The sequence below is a fragment of the Pelobates fuscus genome, chromosome 6 (assembly GCF_036172605.1).
Source record: "Pelobates fuscus isolate aPelFus1 chromosome 6, aPelFus1.pri, whole genome shotgun sequence".
Lineage (NCBI taxonomy): Eukaryota > Metazoa > Chordata > Amphibia > Anura > Pelobatidae > Pelobates > Pelobates fuscus.
Window position 1 is genome coordinate 97,369,958 of NC_086322.1, and position 27,088 is coordinate 97,397,045.

The 27,088-nt window shown below is 36.9% G+C and overlaps 1 protein-coding gene across 8 annotated transcripts in view; it reads left to right on the plus strand.

The window, feature by feature from the left end:
* The window catches only part of PCM1 (pericentriolar material 1), a 118,442-nt gene that overhangs the window by 78,733 nt on the left and 12,621 nt on the right, over nucleotides 1–27,088 (plus strand). For all 8 annotated transcript variants that reach the window (XM_063458067.1, XM_063458069.1, XM_063458068.1 and 5 more), the window contains 12 exons: nucleotides 924–1,196; nucleotides 3,446–3,668; nucleotides 4,206–4,351; nucleotides 4,487–4,683; nucleotides 6,154–6,328; nucleotides 6,885–7,231; nucleotides 8,731–8,904; nucleotides 10,212–10,384; nucleotides 10,461–10,583; nucleotides 13,497–13,617; nucleotides 16,509–16,640; nucleotides 19,612–19,751. In XM_063458067.1, coding sequence (XP_063314137.1) covers nucleotides 924–1,196; nucleotides 3,446–3,668; nucleotides 4,206–4,351; nucleotides 4,487–4,683; nucleotides 6,154–6,328; nucleotides 6,885–7,231; nucleotides 8,731–8,904; nucleotides 10,212–10,384; nucleotides 10,461–10,583; nucleotides 13,497–13,617; nucleotides 16,509–16,640; nucleotides 19,612–19,751 — 2,224 coding nt within the window. The remainder of the gene's footprint in view (nucleotides 1–923; nucleotides 1,197–3,445; nucleotides 3,669–4,205; nucleotides 4,352–4,486; nucleotides 4,684–6,153; nucleotides 6,329–6,884; nucleotides 7,232–8,730; nucleotides 8,905–10,211; nucleotides 10,385–10,460; nucleotides 10,584–13,496; nucleotides 13,618–16,508; nucleotides 16,641–19,611; nucleotides 19,752–27,088) is intronic.

Genomic DNA, 27,088 nt, shown 5'->3' on the forward strand with positions numbered 1-27,088 from the left:
TTATGCTACAGGCACCCAGATCATTTTTGCCCATTGGAGTGGTCTGAGTGCAAACTCCCACTACCCTTAACACTGCAAGTGTAATTTTTGAAGTTTTCATAAACTGCAATATTTACATTGCTGGGTTGAGTCCTCCTCTAGTGGCTGTCTACTAGAGGGACTTCCGTGTTCATGGAACACGAAAAGTGTTTTCAGTGATGCTGGACGTCCTCTCGCTCGCTATGTGAGGACCTCCAGCGTCACCGAAATCCCCATTGGAAATCGCTGTATAAGGCTTTCCTATGGGGAGGTCTAATGCGCGTGCGTATTAGGTCACCCCGCCAGCTGACGGCAGGGGAGGAGAGTAGGTGGAGCCTGACCCAGCGCCGAGGGACGTCGGAGTTGGACTCCGGTAAGTTGGGATGGGGGTGGGGGGTGGGAGGGAGAGGGGCACTGCGGGAACCTGCAGTGCCAGGAAAACGAATGTTTTCCTGACACTGGAGAATCCCTTTAAGAATATCTGCCCCCCTCTCCCCCTCAAAACTGTATAGCTTACTACATGACTGATGAATGCTGGACTATTTCTTAAAGTGATTTGTACAGGGCAAAACAGGGATATTGAAACAATTTCTTCTGAGAAGGAATTAACAAATGTATAAACTGGACAGACGTGTGACCTTTATTGAAAATACTAAAAACCATGTTGCTTATGATAAAGACTGATGTGTTTCTTTACAAAAGTAAATTTAATAAACTTATGCAAAACAGGAAGTGAAAATTTGTTAACAGTTGACCTATTTTACATCACACTATTCTTTCATTTAAAAGTGAGATACTTTTTGATTTATTTGCTATCTGTACTACTATATTGGTCTTAGAAACTATTTTAAGTAATGATGGGTCAATGCATTTTTTTAATTTATGCAATCTTTGCAATCCACTAGAACAATGGCAACCTGGGGTGGATCCACCCAGTGTGCACTTGATGAAGAGGAGGATGATGCTGGAGTTTCAGATGTAAACCAGGTGGAGGAGGAGGAGGAGGAGGAAGAAGAAGAAGAAGAAGAAGAAGAAGAGGAGGAGGAGGGTGATGATGATGATGATGATGAAGGAGATGAACAAGATGACGCCTTCCATGGAAATGTTTCTTATCGTCAAAATAGCAGGAATCAAAGTGCTTTTAGTGAAAACCGCAATGAACATTGTAGCAAAAATTGGTATGTGCGCTCATATTATTTAAACTGTAAAGGGCACTTTAGAACAACCAAAACGTAGTAGTTCGCTAGATGGGTAGGTCATACTCAGGAGTATCTTAACTCCTCCATTCCCAATGATTTGTGTCCCTGTGCATCTATACTCCAACCTACTGTATACATGTTTATTTCCATTTTAACCCCTTAAGGACGGCGGGCGTTCTATGCCGTCCTTAAGGAACCGGCTCTAAACGCCGGAGGGCGGCATAGAACGCCCAAACCAGCCTTTCTACTTACCCGGTATGGGTACTTGCTTAGATCGCGGTATGGGGACTTACCTGGGAGCCCAGGGAGTCCCTCTTCGGCCCCCCCATGTGATCGTGAGGTCCTTGCAAAAACTGTATGCTTATAAACGTTATGGAGTCTTAACACCAAACACTTCAAATAATTGGATAAGGTGAATTTTGGGCCTCTGGTTTTTTTTTTTTTTTTTTCCTCCTCTGATTGACTTTCTCATGATGCTCTCATATTTATTTCTCAATTTCCCTAATCTTAGTTGTTTTTTTAAACCTTGTACTGGGAACAAGTTAACCTGTAAATTCGTAATTTAATGGAATTTAGCTAGGTTAATATTCTTTGTCACCTGACAACTGCTGCTGGCTAGGCAGTAAACGTTGTCATTCATAAATAACCTAAATTATGTTCTCTGGCTAAGAAAATAACACTTGCTCTTTAGTATTAACTAAGAAAATGTGTAAGTATTATTCTGTGCTATAATTGTTTGACCTACTTTACTATTACTTTTGGTTCAGTATATCTGTGACTAAATGTGTGTGTATGTGTATGTATATGTATATGTATGTATATGTATATGTATATGTATGTGTATGTATATGTATATGTATGTGTGTATATATATATATATATATATATATATATATATATATATATAAATAACTTAAATACGTATGCACTATTTTCAATAAGACTTTGCAGAAATTAACAAAATGTAACTATAGTCCAGTGTCACACATTCCTCTCTCTTGCCTTATCTCCATGGTGAGCTCATCAATTCTAGACAAGAAAAATAATTTTAACACTCCAAGTAGGTTGATGTAGACTTTAATTGTACTTAACACAATCACAGCATCTAAGCCACACTTTGTCAAAAGTATTTTATAAGATCAGATTTGACAAAGGCCACATAGTGTGACTGAATATTATTTGCATCACCCTACTTGAAGTGCTGGGATCCATTTTCTTGTTTGGATTACATCTGGAGGATTGGCTGCCTTGCATCCATGGTTGCACTGGTGGGAAAGATAAGACGTAGGAAAATTGGATTGTGTGCAGTCCTTTCTCTTGTGGAATATATGGTCTAACTTAGTACTTCTCATAACATAAAGGGCACATGTGCAGCGGTCACTATAATCCTCAAGTCCCAGTGCTTATTAGAAGTATTAAAGGAACACTACAGTGTTAAAGTCCCACCTTTTATTTATAATGCTGGACTGTTTTTTTTTTTTTTGTTTTTTAAACACTTTTTTGCATTTTTGGCTCTCCATTTGCTACCCTGAAATAGGTTACTTGCTTCTAATCCAGCAGTCCATCCCTACAGCTCCTCCACAGCCCAGAGATCATCACTAGTGGTGATCTCCTGGCCCATCCATTTCTCAGAGAAGCATTGTTAGCAAGGGTACATGCATGGCAATTGCAGTGCTGCTCTGGTAATGTTTATTACAAAGAAATCATGAAACCATCTGAGAAAACCTCACATCTGCTTTGAACAAATTCTCCAAGCAAATGAGAGTGCGTCTTACTGCCTGTCTGACTGCTGGAATTGTGCAACTTGGGCACTTTTATAACAGTGCTGAATTATCCTGAAGTGTTTATAGAGGTTTTCAGTGTTTCTTTAACTGTGTGAAAGTAAAGACCTTTGAAAATTGGTCTATCCAGAAGCTTGGTCTGTAATGAATGACAGCCTCTAATGGTTTAACAGCAAGTAGATGGTTGTTTTCAGACAAATGTAAACATTTAACATATTAAGTGATTCATTACGCTCACAGGAAGTCCGTGTTTTTAATCCATAAAATACATAGTCACAAGCTTTCAACATTTGTTGAATGTATACATCAGTGCATGTTAGCAGACCATGTAATTATTACTTGATATGTCTGCCCAAGTGTTCATAGTAAAGTATTTTAGATTGTTCAGTTGATTTAATGATTTAAAAGTGTGTAAAGCCTTGCATGTAACATACTGCTTGTTTATAGGTCAAAGGGCCAGCGTACATTTTCAGTTGATGGCAATTATCGTCCCTCACCCAAAACAAGACAACAGCAGAATATTAGTATGCGGCGCCAAGAAAATCTCCGCTGGGTATCAGACCTCTCTCATGTGGAGGAGAAAGAACAATGGCAGGAGCAAATTGATCATCTAAGAAAACAATTGGACTTCAGCACAACTATTTGTCAAACTTTAATGAGAGATCAACAGGTGAATCATAGACCAAGTCATATTCTCCAAAATGCGTATATTTTTCTCAAACAAACCTTTATTTTCTCTTGATGCCCCACAAAATGGAGCCATCCTAATTATTGTATCTCCATGAACCAGTTAGTGGTCAGCACCGTATTGATCTGTCAAACGCACATTCTGCCTGACATATGCACCAGTTCCCATTTTATTCAGTTGCCTACATATAGTTGCACTAATATTTTTATTTATTACTAGTATTAAAGCGCCAACAAATTTCGCAGCACTGTACAATTGGAATTGAATTCAGATTCATCCATTTTGGCATAAATGTTTAAATTCACTTTGAATTCCTGTAATTTTTCACTTTAGTGAATAACCCTGATTTAGTATAAATAGACTGGCAGCCTTGCTGCAATAGTAAGCAGTAAAATAATTGCCTTGGGGGGGAGGGAATACACCCCTAGACCAATGTATTAAACATATGTGTATATGTTTTGTTCCTCATTTAATCCTCTAATTGCATTTCATTCTACTTTTTTTTTTTTCTCTCATTAGACCCTCTCCTATCTGCTCCAGAGCTTTTTAGCAAATCCTTATAATGTAATGCCAAATAATGCAGGGTCATCCCAAGTCCAGCTTCTTACTCATCAGCTGAATCAGTCCTATTGTCAACTTAACTGGCAACAAAACAATGTCATGAGGTAGGATTTCATTTACATTTTATGTCATACCCCTCCAAAACCTCTCTCCTTTGTGAGCCTGATATCTGATATTTGTTTAAATAAAATGTTGCATATTTACTTTAAAGTGTTAAAGGATTACTCACTTATTTATAGATTAAGGCAAATGCTGAATGATGTTATTCGGCAACAACAAGAACACTTGCAACAAGATCACCAACAGCAAAGTGACAGAGGCAGCAACATACCTCCACCTACATCTTCCAATATGTTTAATAACTTAAGCTTCCTTCCTCCACACATGAATTTCTTTAATATGTCTCCTTTTGGAAACCTTCCAAACTTGGCACCAGGTATGTAAAAATTGATCCCAATCCAATGGTACTAAATGCAGTGCTAGTTATTAGCCCTTGCAGAAAATGCTTGTGAATCTAGCATCATCTCCAAGTTCGTAAGAGCCTTCTTGGCCCAATTATTGCTTAACCAGTCATATATATATTGCTCTAAATTAATTAGCCAAGCTTTATGTAGTGCCACCGATATTAAAACCATAATCTGTCCTTTATCAGACATGAAATTTCAAGGAAAGTACGTATAAACCACTTTTGTAAACTAATACAATTTTCTGAATAAATCCTCATGTGTTTTTGTTAATGTATTTATTATATATTGGCGTTTTCTTTATTTATATTATATGTTATGTTAAAAAAACCTACATAATGCAACTTGCTTGTCTCCATTAGTTACCAAATGGCCACCAATCACTTAAACTGCAGTTTTAAGTCTCTTTTCATGCTACAAAATGTCACTGTTATCTGGTAATTGGTGGCTGCAATAACTTTTAACATGTCACAAACATATTAATGGGAGACTAGATATTTAAAAGCCTGGTTTCCATGCTAGACTAAAAAAATTACCACCTGGTCAGATGCAGTCACTAACTCACAAAGGGACACTATAGTCACCTGAACAACTTTAGCTTAATGAAGCAGTTTTGGTGTATAGAACATGCCCCTGCAGCCTCACTGCTCAATCCTCTGCCATTTAGGAGTTAAATCCCTTTGTTTATGAACCCTAGTCACACCTCCCTGCATGTGACTTGCACAACCTTCCATAAACACTTCCATTAAAGAGAGCCCTATTTAGGCTTTCTTTATTGCAAGTTCTGTTTAATTAAGATTTTCTTATCCCCTGCTATGTTAATAGCTTGCTAGACCCTGCAAGAGCCTCCTGTATGTGATTAAAGTTCAATTTAGAGATTGAGATACAATTATTTAAGGTAAATTACATCTGTTTGAAAGTGAAACCAGTTTTTTTTTTCATGCAGGCTCTGTCAATCATAGCCAGGGGAGGTGTGGCTAGGGCTGCATAATCAGAAACAAAGTGATTTAACTCCTAAATGACAGTGAATTGAGCAGTGAAATTGCAGGGGAATGATCTATACACTAAAACTGGTTTATTTAGCTAAAGTAATTTAGGGGACTATAGTGTTCCTTTAACTTTACACCTACTTGAGCCTGGTGTAAAGTGGAAAATGCCTATTGTGACCATATTCTGATACCTGGCAAACCTCTGTAAAACTATTCCTTGGTGTCTCATGCTTCTAACATCCTCATATAGTCTGTTACATGCTGTGATCGGTATGTACAAGGCACAATTTGTCTTTTTTTTTAATTGCCTTACTTTTTCTCCCTTCTAACTAAATAAACAGATTAATCTGCAAACCTGAATATAATTTGAAGTCCTCAGGATACTGGCCACTTGATGTACCTTTATGAAGGCAATACAAAAAAAGTGAAACTTTTATTTGTTGTCTCATTTAGGTATGAACTTTAATCCTATGTTTCCATCTGGTTTTGGAGATTTCACGCAAAGTGCTGCTTCTCACATTGATACACCACTCCAGCCTCCTGATCCTAACACTTCTGCAAAGACTGAATACATGGCTTTTCCTAGACCATTTGAAAGTAATCCTTCAAGTTCAACGGACAAACAAAGGTAACGATTGTTGTAAAACAGGAATTTGTAGTATTTTATTTTTATTTTCTATTTTTAATTTTCTATTTTTTTGTTATTTAGTTTTTTTATGTGTGTGTGTGTTCATAAATGTATTTTGTAAAGATATACACCATAAAATGTTATTGTTTATTTGAAATCTGCTTGCCAGTTTCACAAAAAAGTCTCATGGAATGTAAATATATTGCATTTTTGCTCTTACATGATTGGCCCTAATGGTGCTAGAGTTTCTGATTCTCTTGATTAATTGTAAACGAAAATACAATTATTATAAGAGCTGTGTGCTACCACAAACACCTTGGTTCTTTTATGTCCTATATCAGATGACTTGATAAGCTATATATCATCTGCAGAGATGACCTCAGGTATTTTGTAAATCAGCTGTTTGAACATGTTTCAGTGTAAAAAAATATATATAATGTGGATATGTGTTTTTTATTTATATTTTATTTATTAGTGGGACATGGACTAGCATATTGTGGATAACTTTAAACATGAAATTACCAGTTTTTACATGAATCTGTATTTTTTCTTAAAGGAACCCACCACAGGCACCAGTAGATGGAGAGAGTGGTAGAGGAACATGTGAAGACCAAAATAATGCTCTGGGGAAAAAATCCCCATTTTTGAACCCTGGACATTCAGCCTGTTGTACCACACTTAAACAACCAGAGGCATTAAAGAGAATAAAGCGGTTTGATGAAGAATCCCTGGATAGTTTGAGCAGTATGCCAGATCCAAAGGATCCAACTACAGTAACTAAAACCTTTAGGAGTCGAAAAGCATCAGCCCAAGCTAGTTTGGCATCGAAAGATAAAACGCCGAAAGCAAAAAACAAGAAAAGAAAGATTTCACATCAAAAAAGCAGAGCAATGAAAAACTTTGGTAAGCACTTTTTTTATGGCTTATTTCAAATACTTTTTTGATAAGCACTTTTTTATGGACCCACTTTGTGATGAGAGCTTTGTTAAACCTTTTAGTAAGGGCAACTTGATCGAATTTAAAAGTAATTTTTATTATTATTATTTTTTTTTTTTTCAAGCTTAATAATTTATTCTCTGGAGCCCTTGCAATGGGCAGCCGTAGATAGGCTTAAAATATCAGTCACCGGCCACCAATGCAAACCTTTTTGATCCCTGCAACAGTCAGAGGAGAAGACAGTATTCGGTGCGGATGGGCGCATGGGGGGGATAGACTTCTAAAGGGTTAAACCATTTGAAAATAGATTTTAAACCAGTAAGATGAGTTTCTTATTAGGGTTCGAGTCCTACCGCAGTTTACTTTTAAATATAAGACAGTAATAATACCAATCACAAAACCTTTTCAACAGTTGACATTATGGTTGTTTTATGTGGTCCACTTTTCTACAGACGCATTATACCTACACAATTTGCAGTTTCTTTGCATACTTCTTACTGTGAGCATTGTTACACATTAAAAGTAGATAAATGTTAGCGCTGTGCAATAGCCCCAAATAAGTGTTTGTGGGGAAGCTGGGTATTGAGGTAAATGTGTATGATTTCCACCTCCACAGCGGTGGTTTAGGAAATTAGGAGTATTCTGTGTAAACTTTGTATCCAACAGCAGTGATCACAGTAACGTATCTTCAAAGATACAAACCAAACAGAGAAAGTGCAACACCGTTTATTAATATCATGTAAAAATAAAACTCCAAATCCTTTAAAAAACTCATACACAGTAAAAAAATATGGTGTTTAAATCCTACTTCCCATTTAAGGATCCAAACAGAGTCTAGGATATGTAGCAGATAAGCAGTGTGCTGAAAGTATTACCACTCCCGTGGTGCAGTAGAAATCCAGAAAATGTCCAAGGATCTAGCCGAAATGCTGTAAGTTCAAATGGAGGGATGACAATGCACTTGCTGCCAAAGGTGCCTGAAAAGATAAGATGAAAGGCTTCTAACTCATCCACGCGTTCCGCCCGTACTCAGGGGGCTTTTTCAAGATCTTGATGGAAATCATACACATTTACCTCAATACCCAGCTTCCCCACAAACACTTATTTGGGGATATTGCACATCGCTGACATTTATCTACTTTTGGACATTCTATCACATAGGTTTGCAGAATAACCTTTTATGTCTGGCAGCTAAAAATTTTTATCTTTGGACTTTAATATTTGGTGTCATACAGACGAGTTAATTTTATATTGCTCTTTTTTTGTTCTATTTTTTGTGTATTCTAATTGTTACACATTAAACCTTGTTTAGTTGTGCCCTTTATTGTTTACATGTGTGATCCTTGCTTGTGTGTGTGTGTGTGTGTATATATATATATATATATATATATATATATATATATATATATATATATATATATATATATATATATATATATATAAAAATATTTTTTTTGTGTGTTTAGGCTTTCACACTGTGGACGCTTCCAAGACACAGTGTGACAAGACAGCTGAAGCTAAACAGAGTCACAGTAAACATGCCCAGACTGAGGAGATGACTGCAGGCCATGTGACCCCCAGCAATAGTGAGCATTTGTTGAGAATGAAAAAAGACAACCAATCTGCAGAGATGACCTCAGGTATTCTGTCAATCTGCTGAAACCTAAAAATAAAATATAATATATAGATTGAAAAGTTGACACTGATGTGGTGTATCTATATTGTACAATAAAGTAATTGGAAAATAGTCTACAGAGTCCTGTTAGTGCACTTTTCCTGCATTATGTACATTTTGTCTGAAGTAAGCACCCAGGCAAGTACAAGACCGTGAGACAGAGTGCTGGTCCCGTGTGTGTGTGTATGTATATGTGTGTGTGTGTATATATATATATATATATATATAATATATATTTATTTATTTATTTATTTATTTAAACACACTTATTTATTTTTCTGAACCATTACCTACTTATTTTTTTTATTTAATTTTTTTGTCAATCTTTGTCTCAATTTTTTTTGTTCATGAAGTAACAAAAAGCTTGCCAAGCCATAGCATAACAGTTAGGCCACCGATGCCCTACACTCCCTGTCAGGACTGCCTTGAAAGTTAGTCATGTAACGTGCCGGCCACCCAAACCCAACATTTCACTGTTGATTGTGCTGCTCAGTCTGTGCTAGACATAGGAAAGTAAACCAAAGCAAAATGGGTGAGCCCTACATACTTATTAACCTTAATAGGGAACACATGGGATGGGTGGCAGCATTGTAACATGTAACTTCTTAAATAGAATATATGTGTAGAAACAAACTGTATTCAGCTGTACATCTACAAAATAAAACTGTGTCGCATTGTTATACCCGTGAAAGATAAAACTATTGGTAACACTCAAAGTAGTATGGAATATACAATCGCCTCAAAGGTGCCTCCCCTGAACATATTGGGAGGGGGAGGCAGGCATCCTTTCTCTTTATTGCCCAATCAAGGAACCAGACTCTGGGATCCAGCTAAGTAGGTGGTATGAAACTCTTATTTTCAGCAGCCAATAAAAATAAATGTATAAACAAATTAAAATAGTGCTACCATCATTTTAATTTGTTTTTATACATTTATTTTTATTTGATTTATTAGATTCCCTACATATTGTTACATATAAGTAATACTTTCTATCTAAATACATACAGAGGCATGTATTTCTTGAAGTTTTGATTCATATGTATATTTTTCTATAGTGTGTACATATATTGTTAACACAGTCTGTATGAATTATTTGAAGGAGCACTGTGAATTAAATCTAAACAAAAACAAAAACTTTGCTGAATGGCATTTCATACTGCTTGTTAAAAAGTGAATCTGAATAATAGGTGTTTTCATTGGATTATTTGTACTGTGTGTCATTGTAGTAAATCAATAATGGTGTCCTTTTTTTTTTTTTTTTTCCTCCCTCAGAGGCTGGTAGTGACTTTTCTATGTTTGAAGCTTTACGTGACACCATCTACTCCGAAGTCGCTACACTGATTTCACAGAATGAATCGCGCCCACATTTCTTGATTGAACTCTTTCATGAACTGCAGCTTCTGAATTCAGATTACCTTCGGCAAAAAGCATTGTTTGCATTGCAGGTAAAAATGTTCTGCTTTTCAATTTGTACAGTACCTGCTGTTGAAGTTTGTAGACTAATAACCTCTAATTATTTAGGATATTGTAACAAGACGCATCACTGAAAAGAAGCCAGACTCCTCAAAAACATTGGAATCTGCTTGTTGGATTGCTTCTAGTGCTGAATATACTCCCAGCCAAAGTCTGGTTACAACTGATGATGTAAGGATTTTTTTTTTTTTTTGCTTTTCTTTATTTGATTTGTGTTTTGACTTCTTTATTTCTCCTAACTTGTTTCTTGAGTTATTAAAGCATTGTGTGTAAGAATGGAATATATAGTACAATATATAGTACAAATTGTCATAAAATCTTTGATTTTCTCTTACTCGCTAGACAAATGTAGTGAGTTGCTCATTCTGTAAAAACACTTTTTAAAGGCACATTTCAAAACATGGAAACCATATATATTTTAATCATGTTATTTCTTCAGGGCTTTATTGCCCCTTGATGGCATAGACTGTGATGCAATATAAGTACTAGCATGGTTTAAACCCCTGCTGAAACTAAGAAGCCACAGGCATTATTTGATACCTGAGGATGCCCTCTGTCAGCCACATACACAATACCCCAGACTGACTGAGCTATGTGCAGCCTTTTAAATCCTTTCAAATACTGTGGCTGTATTTCTAACATTGCCCCTCTCAAAGAATTAGACACCCCCAGTTATATTTCAATACTTAAGGGTCCCCTCTGTTAGTTGGATCTGCAGTTAGTGGCTCCAGACTGACAGAAGAGCTATGTGCTTGCGCGTGGCACATACCTTTTGAAATGGATAGCTCTTTAATTGGGTGGCGTTCAGCTGTGGTCATTTTCAAATGTGCTTCTGACATTTAGTGGAGCGGTTTTCTGTGACTACTATAAAAGCTGTAATCTCAGCATGCCAATTTTAGCAAAAAGTTTAGCTTAAAAACTGTAATTTACTCCTTGCAATTTTTTTTCATTTTATTTTATAAATTCTAAATGTATTGAAATTCTAGACATATTAAGTATTTTACCAACCAGAACTAATTAGTTACTATCTTGTTAGTAATTGCAAAACGGAGAGAGTTTTTTTTATTTATTTTTAACTAGTTTATTCATTTTTAAGGTATCCAGTAAAAGCCCAATTTCTTATATATAATAAGCGCGGAAGCAAAATGATAATAGTCCACAAGCAGCTTAAACACCAATACGGAGTCCCTCTTTTCCGATCAGAAAACTGGATAAAAACAGGGGGGTAGGTGCAGTGCTTCAGTAATCCTTGACAAGGTATATGTGGATACTAAAGTATTCTCTGGTTCTCTCCACATATACCTTGTCAAGGATTACTGAAGCTCTGCACCTATCTATATATAATGGTGTGTATATCTATATATCTATATGGAGATATATACACACCATTATATATATAGATAGGTGCAGAGCTTCAGTAATCCTTGACAAGGTATATGTGGATACTAAAGTATTCTCTGGTTCTCTCCACATATACCTTGTCAAGGATTACTGAAGCTCTGCACCTATCTATATATAATGGTGTGTATATCTATATATCTATATGGAGATATATACACACCATTATATATATAGATAGGTGCAGAGCTTCAGTAATCCTTGACAAGGTATATGTGGATACTAAAGTATTCTCTGGTTCTCTCCACATATACCTTGTCAAGGATTACTGAAGCTCTGCACCTATCTATATATAATGGTGTGTGTGTATCTCTCTCTCTATCTATATCTATATCTATCTATATTTATCTATATCTATATTTATCTATATCTATATTTATCTATATCTATATCTATATCTATATATATCTATATCTATATATATATATATATATATCTATATATATATATATATATCTATATATATATAGATATATATATATATATATATATATATATATATATATATATATATATATCTATATATATATATAATTGCCAAAAAACTGCCGCTCACCGGTCTTGTAAAAGTCCGACTTTTACAAGACCGGTGAGCGGCAGTTTTTTGGCAATTATATTTCTATTGGAGTTCATGCCAGGCACCCGGCGAATTGGACACAGAATTAAGCGTGAGTGCGGGGGATTTTCAAATTTTATATATATATATATATATATATATATATATATAATCTCTGTCAGTATTTCACTGACAGAGTGAAATTGTTGTAGAATGAATGCATGTCAAAAAGGCCTATGTCACAAAAGTGTTACATCTCAAAATAGCCTTGTTCCTTAACCCCTTAAGGACACATGACATGTGTGACATGTCATGATTCCATTTTATTCTAGAAGTTTGGTCCTTAAGGGGTTAAAGGACCACTCTAGGCACCCAGACCACTTCAGCTTAATTAAGTGGTCTGGGTGCCAGGTCCAGCTAGGGTTAACCCATTTTTTTTTATAAACATAGCAGTTTCACAGAAACTGCTATGTTTATAAATGGGTTAATCCAGCCCTCAAAGCCTCTAGTGGCTGTCTCATTGACAGCCGCTAGAGGCGCTTGCGTGATTCTCACTGTGAAAATCACAGTAAGAGCACGCAAGCGTCCATAGGAAAGCATTGTAAATTGAGGAGAGCTCCCCGCCCAGCGCTGGAAAAAGGTAAGTTTTACCCCTTTTCCCCTTTCCAGAGCCGGGTGGGGGCACTCTAATGCCAGGAAAACAAGTGTTTTCCTGGCACTAGAGTGGTCCTTTAAGGGGTTATATACAATGTATCTGACAAACGTAACTTTGCCATATGTGAGATACAGCAATGTTAGCAGGATGATTTCAAAACAGAAACACATGCCTGGAGGAGATTGGAAATGTTCATCTTTGGTGTAACTGAATGTTAATATAAGCAGTGAATGAAATGTGCTATACAAGGGGATCGCCTTTTAGTAAATAGTGATTTTATTTTTTATTTATTTTTTTTGTTACATTTCCAGAACTCGGTAATATTACACTGTGCATGAAAAGTGTATGTATCTGATTTATGAGTTATAGGATCATCCTAGTTATTTCTAATATTTAATAGAAGTTACAGTTTGGGAATTTACAGTATTTAGCGTGGAATGTGCTGATCTAAATTGTCACTTAATAATCTGTTTAGGAAATTTATGAGAAAATCTCTGATGGGCCGGTTCTTCATGAGAATGTAAAAAACGAAGGTGATAATGTTAGCAATTTATCAACGTCCTCAAATTTTGAACCATTTGCAACTGATGACCTTGGTAAGTAGGTTTTTCTGTTTGTTTTTTTAAATGTATTTTTTTTTTTTTTTTTTTTTCAAAGGGTTATCACTTTCCAGGATTGTTTGTTTTTGGGGAACAGTCACCTCAGAACTATGTTTAATATATTAATTATTCATCAAGTTTTTTTTGAAAAGCAATGGATTATTTTATCTATTTATATATTTGTATATTTCTTGATGAAGTTTATGTAAAAAAAACAAACAAAAAACAAATCTCAGTTGTACTGTTTTAGTATATGACCTGCACCTTTGGTCAGACAGTGTTAGAAAACCAATGGCTAGTCTCCATGATGTTCCCTACTCCTAGCATTGGTGCAGGGAAGACTTACTGTCTGACCCAAGGTGCATCTATATGGCTCAAGGACTCTGTCATATGCTAAAGGTAGAGATGTGTTTTTCTTGTTTGTTTATATATACATATATTTGCCTTCAAAATTTGATTTAAATAATTATTATATTAAAAAGGTTTTGAGGTGACCGTTGTGCTTCAAAAGGACACTTAGGCATAGGAAACAGCTGTAGCCTAATGAAAGTGTTTTCAATTCTCTTCCATTTAGGTGTTGAATCACTTTTGTTTCTGTCCATGCAGCCTTTGCCACAACTCTCCTCCTGGCTGTGACTGTCACAGCCTGCATGGAAAAGAAAGCAACGGTTTCATTTTCAATCAGATGTCAACTTGCTTTAGAAGTGTTTGTCTCCTGCTCTGCAAATTGAACTTTAATCACACAGAGGAGACTCCTGCCGGTTCTGGAAAGCACATGCAGAGAGGGGATGTAGAAACAATGTGATTCAAATTCTAAATGGAAGAAAATTGAGTAGTGACATTGTAGAGGCATATACTATACACCATAACTGCTTTATCATGCTAAAGTTGTCTTGGTGCCTATAGTGTCCCTTTTATATTGATTACTTATCCATATATTTTAACAAACATATGTTTTTGTGATGCATGAAATTTAGATATTTTTAAAAGTTTAAATCTTTAATGAGATTTTTAAAATATTACATGTACATTCATAGCAAACATTTACCAGATACAATATAGTAGGGGGAGAAAAACTTCAATAATAAGGCTAAAACATCTAACAAATCATGGCAGGTTGACTAAAAATATTAGATGTGAGGTAAGTACAAAATATAAAGTGTAGAGGATTAGCGCCACTCTAAAAAGACACTGGTGAGAATAATATAACCAACATAAGATGCCTTAAATAGTTCTACTGTAGATAGATACTTAAAAAATGGGATAGAATAAGAGACCAAAATACAAATATATATAAAATAAGATAAATAGAATAATAAAAATAAAATGAAAATTTTTTAAAATATATATGCAATTAAAGATGATGGTATATACTTTCTGGAGGAGCAATCACAAACTTGTTCAAGGAAAAATTTCTTGTTGGAATATCAGATGTGGTCCGTATGTGGAAAGGAGGAGAGGATAATGGTGCATTATGTCCAGAAAATATAAAAATAAGAATAAAAGTATATATTGTCCTACTCACGTTTTTTTTAGAGCTTTAAAACAGCTCTAGTATGAAAGGCTTACAGTGGTACAATCCCCACTTATAGGATACGTCAAGAATGGTTTCAATGATGGGTGAACCAAAAAATAAAAAAACAATAGTGCTCACTGTATAAAATCAACCTGAAGAATAAGAGCATATTACTCACATTTGCCAGAGCAGACACTTAAGGATTTCTTGAGTAGTTCTTGCTGGGAGTAAAATCGGGATACCAGGCAATAAAATAATAAAAGAATAACGGAGTAAAAAGAATAAAATGGCACACTCAATGTAAAAGTAGCCAAAATACCTTTAACACAGTAGTAAACAGTCCACAACGCATTGTACACTTGAAGAAGCCGCTGTAAATCTCTGTAAACTTTGTTTTGAGGGGAATCAGTAAGTCGCATTCCCACCAAATATGGAAGTGTGTATCGTTCCTGATAAGGTATTGCCAGTATAGGTCTGATTTAAAAAATATATAAATAAATAAATAAAAAAAATACAAAATATATATTTTTTTTATTTATGATCTATTTTGTTTAAATGCAAAGGAACTAAATACCAGCAGTAAGTTAATTTTATAATCTTGTTCTTACAGTTTGATACAATAGGTAGCTGTCCTAGTATTTGACCAGACTGTAAACCAGCTTTGAATAGGATATTTGCATACAAAGTCTTGTTCCTATTTATGTATATAATTTGATTTCTCCATGTTATTTTCTGATGATAGAATGGTAATATTTTTTTTTAATGAAGTTAGGAGAATAAGAAATACATTTGTCCCATACATCCATTTCTCTTGAATTTGTATGAGAAAGTAAGTTTTAAAGTCTTAGATAATTAAAACGTTCACTTAAAGGAAGATTATAATTTTTTATTAAGATATTTGTAAAATATAGAAGATCTCCACTGTTATAGAAATCCGATATTATATTAATTTCATGAACTTTCCATGTCACAAATGAAATGTTTATGTATGACAGTACGTCAATATGGGGTGCATATGAGACAAATGTACCCTTTTTCCTTCCTCTATTGATCATGTAGAAAGTATGTAGAATAGCTTTGATTACTGAAGACCTTATATTTTAATTTATTAAAATGCTTTAAAGAAATCCAAGTAAATAAGAAAGGATTAAGGCCTCTGCAACTAGACCTCTCTTTAATATAGAATTAAAAGAAAATGGAGCATCTCATGAAATAAAAAATCGATCGATAATGTTCAATGTTTTAATAAGTGTAAATTCTAGAATGTGATTTTTTTCCTTTTGATGTGTCTAATATAACTAAAGCCACTATCTGTTTGTGGATTTCAAGAAGCATTCTATTTTGGATTATACACATGTTCCTCTACCCACAGGTAATACAGTGATTCATTTAGATCAAGCATTGGCAAGAATTAGAGCTTATGACCGCATGAAACTTGAGACTGAAAACAATTTAGCTGCTGACTGCTGCAATAATCTTAACCGTTCTGTTACTAATTTGGGAGGTAATTACTAATTAATGTTAACTGCATTTTGAAAATCTGCTTACTGCCTAAAACGGCATTACGGAGTTGTGTAGTGGATTGAACTTGGAAAACTACATTATTGTGAGTAAAACATAAAGGATAATTTTTGGAGTAAAATATAAGTACTACTAAGTGTAAAGTCTAGCAGAAGTTAAAGGGACATTCCACTATCCAAATTCAAAAATATTCACTATTTAGTAGATATACGTCAAATGCATGCATGCATTTAATTATGCTTTTTTTTTTTTTTTTTTTAAATTGCATTGAATTCTGATATTTTATACATTGGGAGTATATCTCAAAACAGCTTGGAAAAAATCTAGTCTGCAACCATACAACCCATCCCAAACTCTGTGTGTGTCCTATCACAGACTTTCCAATGAAGGTCAATGAGAAGTCTTTGCAAGTCAGGTGCTTTGGACTATTGCCTGCCTCTTGAGTTTAGCTTCACTGAGCTAAACAAACCAGAAAGTAACAGGACCGGTTGTCCGTCGTCCTGGGCGATATAATAAGGTTAAAGGGACACTATAGGCACTAAAACAACTTTAGCTTAAAGGGATTCTATAATGTCAGAAATCGAAAGTTGTATTCTTGACACTATAGAGCTCACTGGTCCCCCCCCTCCCTTACCCGCTCACCTTTTAACTCTCACCTGATTCAAGCTCTTATCTCCCTTAGCACTGGGTCGAGACTGCATCTTTGACCGGGTGGGCGCTAATGCGCGTGCGTGGCGAGTACCACAAGCGTATAATGCCCCCCCTCCCCCACCCCCTCCCCCCCCCCAATCCAGCATCAGGTGACCAAAAGTCGGTTAGCCATCACTGTGCAGAACTCCCCCAGGAAGCACCTCTAGTAGCCATCTGAGGAGTGGCCACTGTAGATGTCCCTAGACTGCAATGTAAACACTGCCTTTTCTCTGAAAAGACAGTGTTTACTAAAAAAAAACCTGCTGGGACTGAATTTACTTACTAGAACTACTACATTAAGCTGCTGTTGTTCTGGTGACTATAGTGTCCCGAGATAGGATATTATATCAAAAATGATTAATGTAAAAAATGTTGTTGAAAAATAATTTTCCTCTTCCCCTTTCTGATTTTAAATGGTAGCACTGGTAAGATATGAGTGAGCTTGTGTTGTTTATACAATGCACGTTGTAATAATGCAAAATGCTTTTGTTGCGGAGTCTAACACTTTAAAGTGGCTATGTCAAGTTTGTTTAAATATATACATTTTTTCTTTTCTTTTAGTTTGCCTTTAACTAATACCCCTTGCATCTTAATGATTATACTCCCATTTTTGCCACTTGCCTTTATTTAGATTTTTATTTTTTTCCAACATTTTTTTTTTAATTCCTGGACGCCTACAATTTGTTCTCCTCTGTCCATAATGTCTGCAACTTCCATTTATGTGGGCTTCTTTTGACTAAGGAACAATATGTGTGATTAAACCAGGGATTTGTGAAAATTAATTTTTCAGCACACTGTGGCTGTGTAACTGTTCTTTGTTTATAACAAGACAACATTTCTTATTCAACCATGTTCAAGTGTTCCATTTATTATTTCGACTCATGATAAGAATGTTATACTGACCTTTATATGCCTTTTCACATATTTGCATACAAATGTCTGAAAGAAAGGCATATAAAATACAGACAGTCTAAAAATAAACAAATGTCAGCACTCCGTTGTCTAATCAAATAAGGAACTGGTGTCCAGGTAACCCTCCAAAAAGACCCTAGCTCTTAGATAATATATCTGCCAAAGATACCATACCCTCTACAGTAAATGGTATCGAGATACAACCAAAAGGATATAAAGTATTGCATACGTTTTTCTACTTTAAAAGATTACTATAGGGTCAGGAACACAAACATGTTGTATTCCTGACCTTATAGTGTTAAAACCACCATCTAGCCCCCATGGGCTCCTTATGCCTCCATAAATATAGCAAAATCTTACTGTATTCAAGCCTGAAGCTGTATATCTGCATGCTGTCTGCTGACATCATCAGAAGTGGTGGCCTGATCCAATCACAATGCTTCCCCATAAGATTGGCTGAGACTGACCAGGAGTCAGATCAGGGGCAGATCCAGCACGATTCAAACACAGCCCTGGTCAATAAGCATCTCCTCATAGTGATGAATTGAATCAATGAATCTCTATAAGGAAAGTTCAGTGTCTGCATGCAGAGGGAGGAGATACTGAATGTTTGGATGCATTTTAGGCAGCCATGACCCAGGAAGATCTCTAACCGCCATCTGAGGAGTGGCCAGGGAAGTTCTCACAAGGCTGTAATGTAAACACTGCATTTTCTCTGAAAAGACAGTGTTTACAGCAAAAAGCCTGAAGGTAATGATTCTACTCACCAGAACAAATTCAACAAGCTGTAGTTGTTCTGGTGACTATAGTGTCCCTTTAAAGTGGGAGGAAAAAAGAAAGATGCAATCCCTTCCCCCAAAGATTCTTACAGACATTGGGTGCTTACAGAAATGTTGTAGTTCTCATCCGAATCGTAGAAACCATGGCTGCTTGCTATTAGCTGTTGAAATTCTCTAATGGCTGTGACTCCTTTGTAAGTCCGTGTTCCAGGGCTCCAAGTTCGGGACACGTTTGTCTCTTATATAGCCCTGGGCCCATAGGAACATGTTTACTTATGAATACAGATAAATTTTTCAGTATTAACATGTTATTCCAGAGTAATTATGCAGAATAAAATATATAATCCATTAAAGTGACACTACAGTCACCAAAACAACTCTAACTTAATAAAGCGGCATTTGCAGGGGCATTATCTATACACCAAAACTGCTTAATTAAGCTAGTTGTTTTCTGTGACTATAGTGTCTCTTTAAGGAAGGTAATTTGATTCCACTTTCTAATCATGGATGAACAGTAGTCTCTCGATTACCAATAGAGTGAACTAGCCAATTTATGTTTTGCTTGCATTTAAGATGGTCCAACTGACCCGGAAAGCGCCAATGCTGAACAATCAGGAGATGACGCTTCTATGGTTCCCTGCCCACGCATTGATACTCAGCAGCTTGATCGACAAATAAAAGCAATTATGAAGGAAGTCATCCCATTTTTGAAGGTGAGGGGCAAGTTATTTTTTTTCTTTTTAAATACTTAAAACTACCAGTAACCCAGATTTGAGCAATCTCTTCCAATCAGCTATCCCTCCTCTTTTGAGATCATTCTGACCCAATAGAAGCAGTCTGACTGACAAATGGAAAGATTGACAAATGTGAACATTGTAGCTTGTGTGAAACAACAGACAGTGGGCACAATGTCTTTAATCACTAGAATTATTACACTAAGATGTAGTAGCTTTAGTGCTTGGTGTCTAATATTTATACCTAGGTTTTGAGGGATTTTCCCTCTTTATTTTAATTCACTCTTAAGATGCTTTTTTTTTTTCTTAACAAAAAAAACCTTGCAGAAAGAAAGTTAGTGAGTTTTTATGGTATTTTTAATGTGTATATTTATGTTTAGAATTCTTTATTTTTGGAAAGCCATGCTACATTGCATACAGCACAATCAGACTTACATAGATGTGATCTAAAATGGTTTGCTACGTATTCTAGGCAGCAAGGTTTATGTTTAATCTAATCTAATCTAGATATGCTTGTTTGTATGCCCTGTCATATGAGGATCTGTAGATACGGTCATGTCTGCAACAATAACAAACACAAAATGAAGTAACAAAACAATGAAGTCAGGAGGATTTAGGGGAAGATCGGGGAAAGGATATGTAGTGTAGGTGACTGTTACATGGTTATATAGCTGAAAAAAGAGACTTGCATCCATCAAGTTCAGCCTTCCTCACATTTGTTTTTTGCTGTTGATTTAAAAGAAGGCAAAAAAAAACCAGTTTGAAGCACTTCCAATTTTGCAACAAACTAGTGGAACAAAATTCCTTTATGACCCCAGAATGGCAGTCAGATTAATCATTGGATCAAGCAGCGATTACCCTACATTGAAAAATGATATCCTTGAATATTCTGTTTTTGCTGTTTATTATAATTGATCCGGTTTATTGTGCATGTTTCAATGCAAATTAATAAATGCCGACATACTTAGATTTGTGTGTAAGGTATGCAGTAACTCATGCATATTTACATCCACCCACACCATCCTGTCCCACTTTCTGCATCTGTATAGGACACCAGAACGTTTGGAAATTTATTTTCAAATTGGAATGAATGCTTTGTGTAGCATGTGACTGACCTTATTGAAATAATCATCTGATTTTATGCAAGGGCCTTACTTTGTATAAAATCAATGTTTGTGTGTATGATGAAACAAACTGATTGAAAGGTTGTTACTGTTAGTATGTTAAAGCATTTGGGCAAGTGTTTGCTCATGTATATGTATAACTTACTATCTACATACTTATTGATCTAACATGTAATTTTGTATTGGTATTGTAATGTAGTATTATTTGAATTATAACTAACACAATCATATAGCTGAATAATATTTTGAGATTGCATCACAGTATTTAATAAACTAGTTACCAACCTATGGGTTTTAGGGGGTTGCAATTGTTTACCTATTTGTGCGCACTGAGCATGTATAAAGCGCAATTGCGTTGCAAAATTCTACTACTGAAGGAATTGAAATAAAGCTATAATGGAATGCACCTGCTGATTTACTGTTTTAGTACTTTCCCCTACAAATATTTTTTTTTAATTCTTTATTTTTCGTGCATTGATAAAACGCATAACATGTGGTCTAGCAATGTCACAACAGCTGTTGCCAGAGTTTTCAGAGACAGAGAATCACAGTTGCATGGCATGAGGAACTGTGGACATTTTTAAAGTCAAAAGTCAGTAGTATGTTATGTCATTACGTGTGCATGAACGATTATATGGTTTAACATTTGACTGTGCTATGAAAGATGATTAACGATTAGCTGACGCTTCCTACTGCTAGCATAGGGTATAACAAGCTGATAGTGAGTGTTGGGTATCATGCTCATATTAAACAAATGGTATTATCATGCTTAACTGGTTAGCGTAGGTACACTCTGGTGCCAGTCGCTATAAACTACAGAGAAATAGCTGCCCACATGACAAGAGTAACGTTGTTGAGGATGCCTGAACAAGCTTAGTAGTTCTGTCTGATAGTTTAGTGAGTGAGCTAAATCAGGTGTCATGGGTCGACATTTACTGCATATGTGACTGACTAGGTAGCTGAGACAGGACCGGCATAGATTATGTGGGCCCTCGCTAACGTGCGATACCGTGGCGCAGTGTAACCACCAAGGGACAGCAGAGCACTGGACTGGCCTGGTTGTAATGTACATGCAGACTCTGAAGATATACGTGTTACAAGTGAGAAATTGCAGAATTCAATTAAACTGTAAGAAATACAAAAAGAAATGTAAAATAACAAGGATTATGCAATAGTCTGCTGTAAATTTAAGTTTAGGTGGCAAACAGCAGCTTGATCGCTCCCGTGTCCGCGCTGGATCAGCCGGTGTCCTGACTGGGACCTGGTCCTGTGTAGTTCACGCCGAGTTGTTTGAGTGCTTTGTCAGCCAGGATTATGTCTCTACCTGTTGGTCTGCTGGCATCAACCCTGGGCAGAGGGTAGGGCTTGTGCCCCATGTCCATTATTCCCCCAAGTATGGGCTATGTCAGAGTCCCGGTCAAGTCCTCATATATCCGCCAGTGCGGTCATAAACAATGGAGGGTGAAACCTTGGATGATGTGGACAATGCTCCGAGATGTCTCCCAGCTTAGGTGTTGAGCTGTCTTACGGTGGATGGGGAAAACGGAGAGGTTGCGCTGTCTGCCATCATAGCCAACATGTGACCCCCAGAAGTGCACACAACCGCTGCCCAGGGGGTGCAGCCGCTACACTCCATCTTATAATAGACGTGGTGGCCATCTTGGCTTGTCCATGTGGGCCCAGGCTGGTTTCTTCTCTGCCCGGATACCATGAGTGTGCATTGCGTACCTGGTGGGGGCCGGGATAACCCCCCCGGCCCACAGGGGGAAGAACGGGGCCCTGGATAGGCGTGAGAGAGGTCCTGCCGGACCAAGCACGGGAGATTGCCCGTTTCTCCCGTCAGAGCCTCACAGCAGGCCGTAGACTCATCAGCCCGCCCATCGGTGCCACCAGCCGGACGGGAGCCGACATCAGCTCAAAAGTCTGTTGCTTGTGTTCCCCTTGTCAACCGACATCTGCTTAAGGTTGTTTCAGGTAAAAGGGGGTAAGTATAAGCTGGTTATTAAAGATTTGTTGCGGAGCCGAGGTTCACCACGTCCGCTCAGCTCGGCGGCCCGGCCCCCGCCCCCCTACAAATAATTTTGATACATCATTCTACTCTGTATACAGGTATAGAGGACCTGTCTCTTTCATGGATTTTACTTATTTTTCACAAGGACCCCAAAATGACACATCCGGTGGCTTTGGGGTGGTGGGGGAGCAAGATTTACTTACCTCAAGCTGTCCCTTGTGGCCACCACCATCTTTGTCCAGCAGATCCTCAACTGCTGACTCTTCAAGCGTGAGTGCAACAGTGAGGTCTATGTAGGATACCACAATGCAGGATCCTCCATAGACAGAGCCTCAATCCCACAGCTGTAAATTATTATGACTGCTGGGGTTGGACAAACGTTAACGGCAGAACTTTGACTTATTGCTAATCTCAGGCTTTACCATAAGACAACATAGTCCTTCCTTTTAATCTTTATATGCTCTTTGGGGTTTCAAATGCAGATCTTTAGTGATTTTATTGGTAGTTAGTTTTTTCAGAAGTTATGGTCGGTGGGATCAGTATTTAGTTATTTATTTTGTGAGGTAAGGATCTAATAAAGAGGAGATATCTTCCTAATGAAAGTTAAATGAACTGATTAGCTGGTCACTAAAATAACTAGCTAATGAAACTTTGTGTATAGATCATGCCTCTGAAGTTTCATTGCTCACATCGCTGTCATTTAGGAGTTAAGTCACTTGTTTCTATTTATGCAGCCCTTGCCACACCTGCCCTGTTCGAGACTTGCTCAACCTGCGTGGGGAAATAAATGTATTTTCGATCTGATGCTGACTTATTTTAGAATATTTTATCTGCACGGGCATGATCTATACACCAATACTGCTTCATTAAAGGGACCCTATAGGCACCCAGACCACTTCATGTTATTGAACTGGGTGCAGTGCCCATGTTCCCTTAACCCTGCAAGGTAAAACATTTTCATTTTTTGAGTGTTAATATTGCCTCTGGTGGCACTTCCTGCAGTTTCACAGAGTTTGTATTCCTAACACTATAGTTTTCCTTTAACCCCTTAAGGACACATGACATGTGTGACATGTCATGATTCCCTTTTATTCCAGAAGTTTGGTCCTTAAGGGGTTAAGCTAAAGTTGTTTTGGTGACTATAGTGTCCCTTTACCACAAAGCAGCTAATCAAGTAGATGTGGATTCAAGTAGAACAGGGACATTTAAGCATGCGATTTCACCCAGCAAGCAGAGGTTGAAATGTTTTTTTCAAGGCATAAATTCTAAAAAAAATGCTACACCGTTATGTCCTAGACAGATGGCATTAACCCATTAATGACAGAGGCAATTGTCCAAGTTCTGAACCAAAACAAAACTAGAATTTGAACTATGTCTATTCAACCACAAGTGCACCCACACTTGTTATATATAATTTTGTTCAGGAGAAATAAGGCTTTAATTTCACATCAAATATTCATGCATGACATGTAATTAATATGAATAAAATAAGTGTGAGAAGTTTAGAAACTTTATTTTCCAAGTTCTTCCTGAAGTTTTAACTGTGAATCACATAATACTTTTGGCTTTTACTGCAGTAAAGCAGCTAATTCAGTTGATCCGAGTCATATGATCACTGTCACTGCAATCACATGACTTAAATCAGCTGGATTGGCTGCAGGGGGTCTGCCTGTTTGCCAGACAGGTTCCCTGATCTCAGATTGGACCCATCCTAGCATCGTTAAAGCCTTTCTTTTGTAGGACTGCATAGCACGCCATAACGTCAGGGAGTTGTTAGTCCCTCGAACATTTAAAAGTTAACAGAAGCCAATCCTTATTTTCCCTGCCAAACTTTTGTTTCCATATAGGAGACTAACTCATAAGGTTATGACAAAAATTAGAATTAGTCTGTTGGGAGAATCTCTTTAATTCAGTTTTGATTCCAACTTTAAAGAATTATATATATGTTTTAAACATTCAGTGTCTCTCTCTCTTGGATAAACTAAATGTATATTGGTAACAAGTTAAAACTTTACCCACTGCATTTGAAGATGGCCTCTTTTGTCCCAGCTTGCTACGGAATGTTGCCTCCATTTCTTTAGTTATAGTGATTCAGCTAAGTCACTCAGTGTCACAGTTTCGTCTCTTCCCGTTTGTTCGGTTTGGATCAGATAGCCAGCCACAGGTATCTGTCTACATATATTATATCACCCACCATCTTTAGAGGCCAAAGTATTCTATTAAATTCATAGTACTACTTGTAGGAGCACTGTTCTTAAAAGTTAAACTGAAATTAACCCATGAACATCTGTACAATGGGGGAAGCTTTGTGTGCACGACACTTGCCACGCATGCCCATCAGGTCCTCCATCGGCGTGACACCACAAGAGAGAAACGAGCCTGTGCCAAGGGATCCTTGATGCTGGAAAAAGTTGAGTGTTAAAAGTTTTTTTTTATTTTTTTTATTTTAATACTTTTGTGCTTGCAGTGGGGAAGGTGGGCCTAGTAAATTAAGAACATGTGCACATTGTAGCGTTATATTTGTATTTCTAACGCTATGTGTTCCTTTAACCCTTTCCTGCTGAGAGCAGTCAATATATAGAAATGCAATGAATGAATAGAGCAATTGTGATGTTGTTGACTATAGTAGCAATGCACACTATATATATCACATGTTATACTAGCTTTTCTAATATAGGCAATATTGTAATATACAACAGATATTTGATAAAGCAACATGAACATAATTCTCATACATTCTTAATTAATCCACCCAACATTATAATTGTGGTAAAAAACATTTAGTTATACCTTTAAAGGGAAACTTGGCACAAAAAAAAAGTTATCTTAATGGAATGCTTTTGGTGTATAGATCATGCCACAACAGTCTCAAAATAGATTTCCTGTAAAGTGCAATGTAATGTAATAAGGAAGTTAGAGATCATCCCCTGCTCTGTTAAAAGCCTGCAGGAGCTTCCTGTGTGTGATTAAAGTTTAACAGAGCAGGAGACAAAATAAAGTTCTAAATTAAACACACTGTGAGTTACAGCTAGGTGAGGTCAGGTGTGCATTAGAATAAACAAAGGAATTTAAATCCTAGATGGCAGATAATAGAGCAGTGGGACTGCAGAGGCATGATCCATACACCAAAACTGCTTCATTAAGCTAAAGTTGTTTTGGTGCCTAGATATCCCTTTTTTATATTGAACATTTTGTGGTAGAAACACATTACCAAGCATTAGCGTTTTCTGGTTAAAGTCTTCTGTAGACAAAAAATTCTATGTGTTAGCAGAGACATGGCATACTCCATATATTTTAAACGTCTCCACTGTCATTCCTCCCGTCTTGGACTGAAGAGACCCCCCAAACTTATAGCTTGGGAATTGGTATTTGTAAAGTCTTGGTTTTTAAAATGAACTTTGTTTCACCTCTACTTTACAGGATAACAATATATCTTCTGGTGTCCATGTTGCATTATAATTTTGAATATTTCTCAACGATTCATTAATGTAACTGCCACCTTGCTGGTGGAGAGGTTTCCGCCGACAGAGACTTACTTTTCCCCCTAGAGTAGAGATCGCTGAAGTATTCCCCATCATCAATCCAAGCAGTGAAGAGTAGGTATAGCTGTGAAGCTCTTATAAGAGCTAGTGGTTATAGCATGTATAGCAAGTCCCTACAAACACGAGGAAAGGCTCTGTTAAAGGTAAAACTGGTCTTTTATGCAAGTCCACAAGCAAGGGGTACGCCCACATCCAATAATAACAGAGTTACAATGTAAGGAACTCTCCCACACATGACATACAATACATTCCCTGTGCCTGGGAGATAATTAAGTCAGATGCTGTATTAACCCAATTATCTCATATTACAAAACCCCAAAAGTACCCCCAAAACACATGATATCCCCACAAACGTTATATCCCCAGAATAGTTCCATAGAACTGTGCTCTGCAGCCGGTCTATTTCGTGGATTTTCAATTTAATGAAAAGTCTCAAAGAACGGTTTGTGGGAAAGCTAGACGTGTGCCCCTTGTTCTGGGAGTTGGGTTTCACCAAACACCGCCTCTTTCGGATGGTTTGAAACAAAGCTAAGTGATCCTGGAAGTCTCAGCAGTGTTCAGGCCGTTGAGGATCCGAAAATAGTTCCATACGCTCGACGACCAAACGCCGCTGGATGCAGTCAACAAAACAAGATGGCC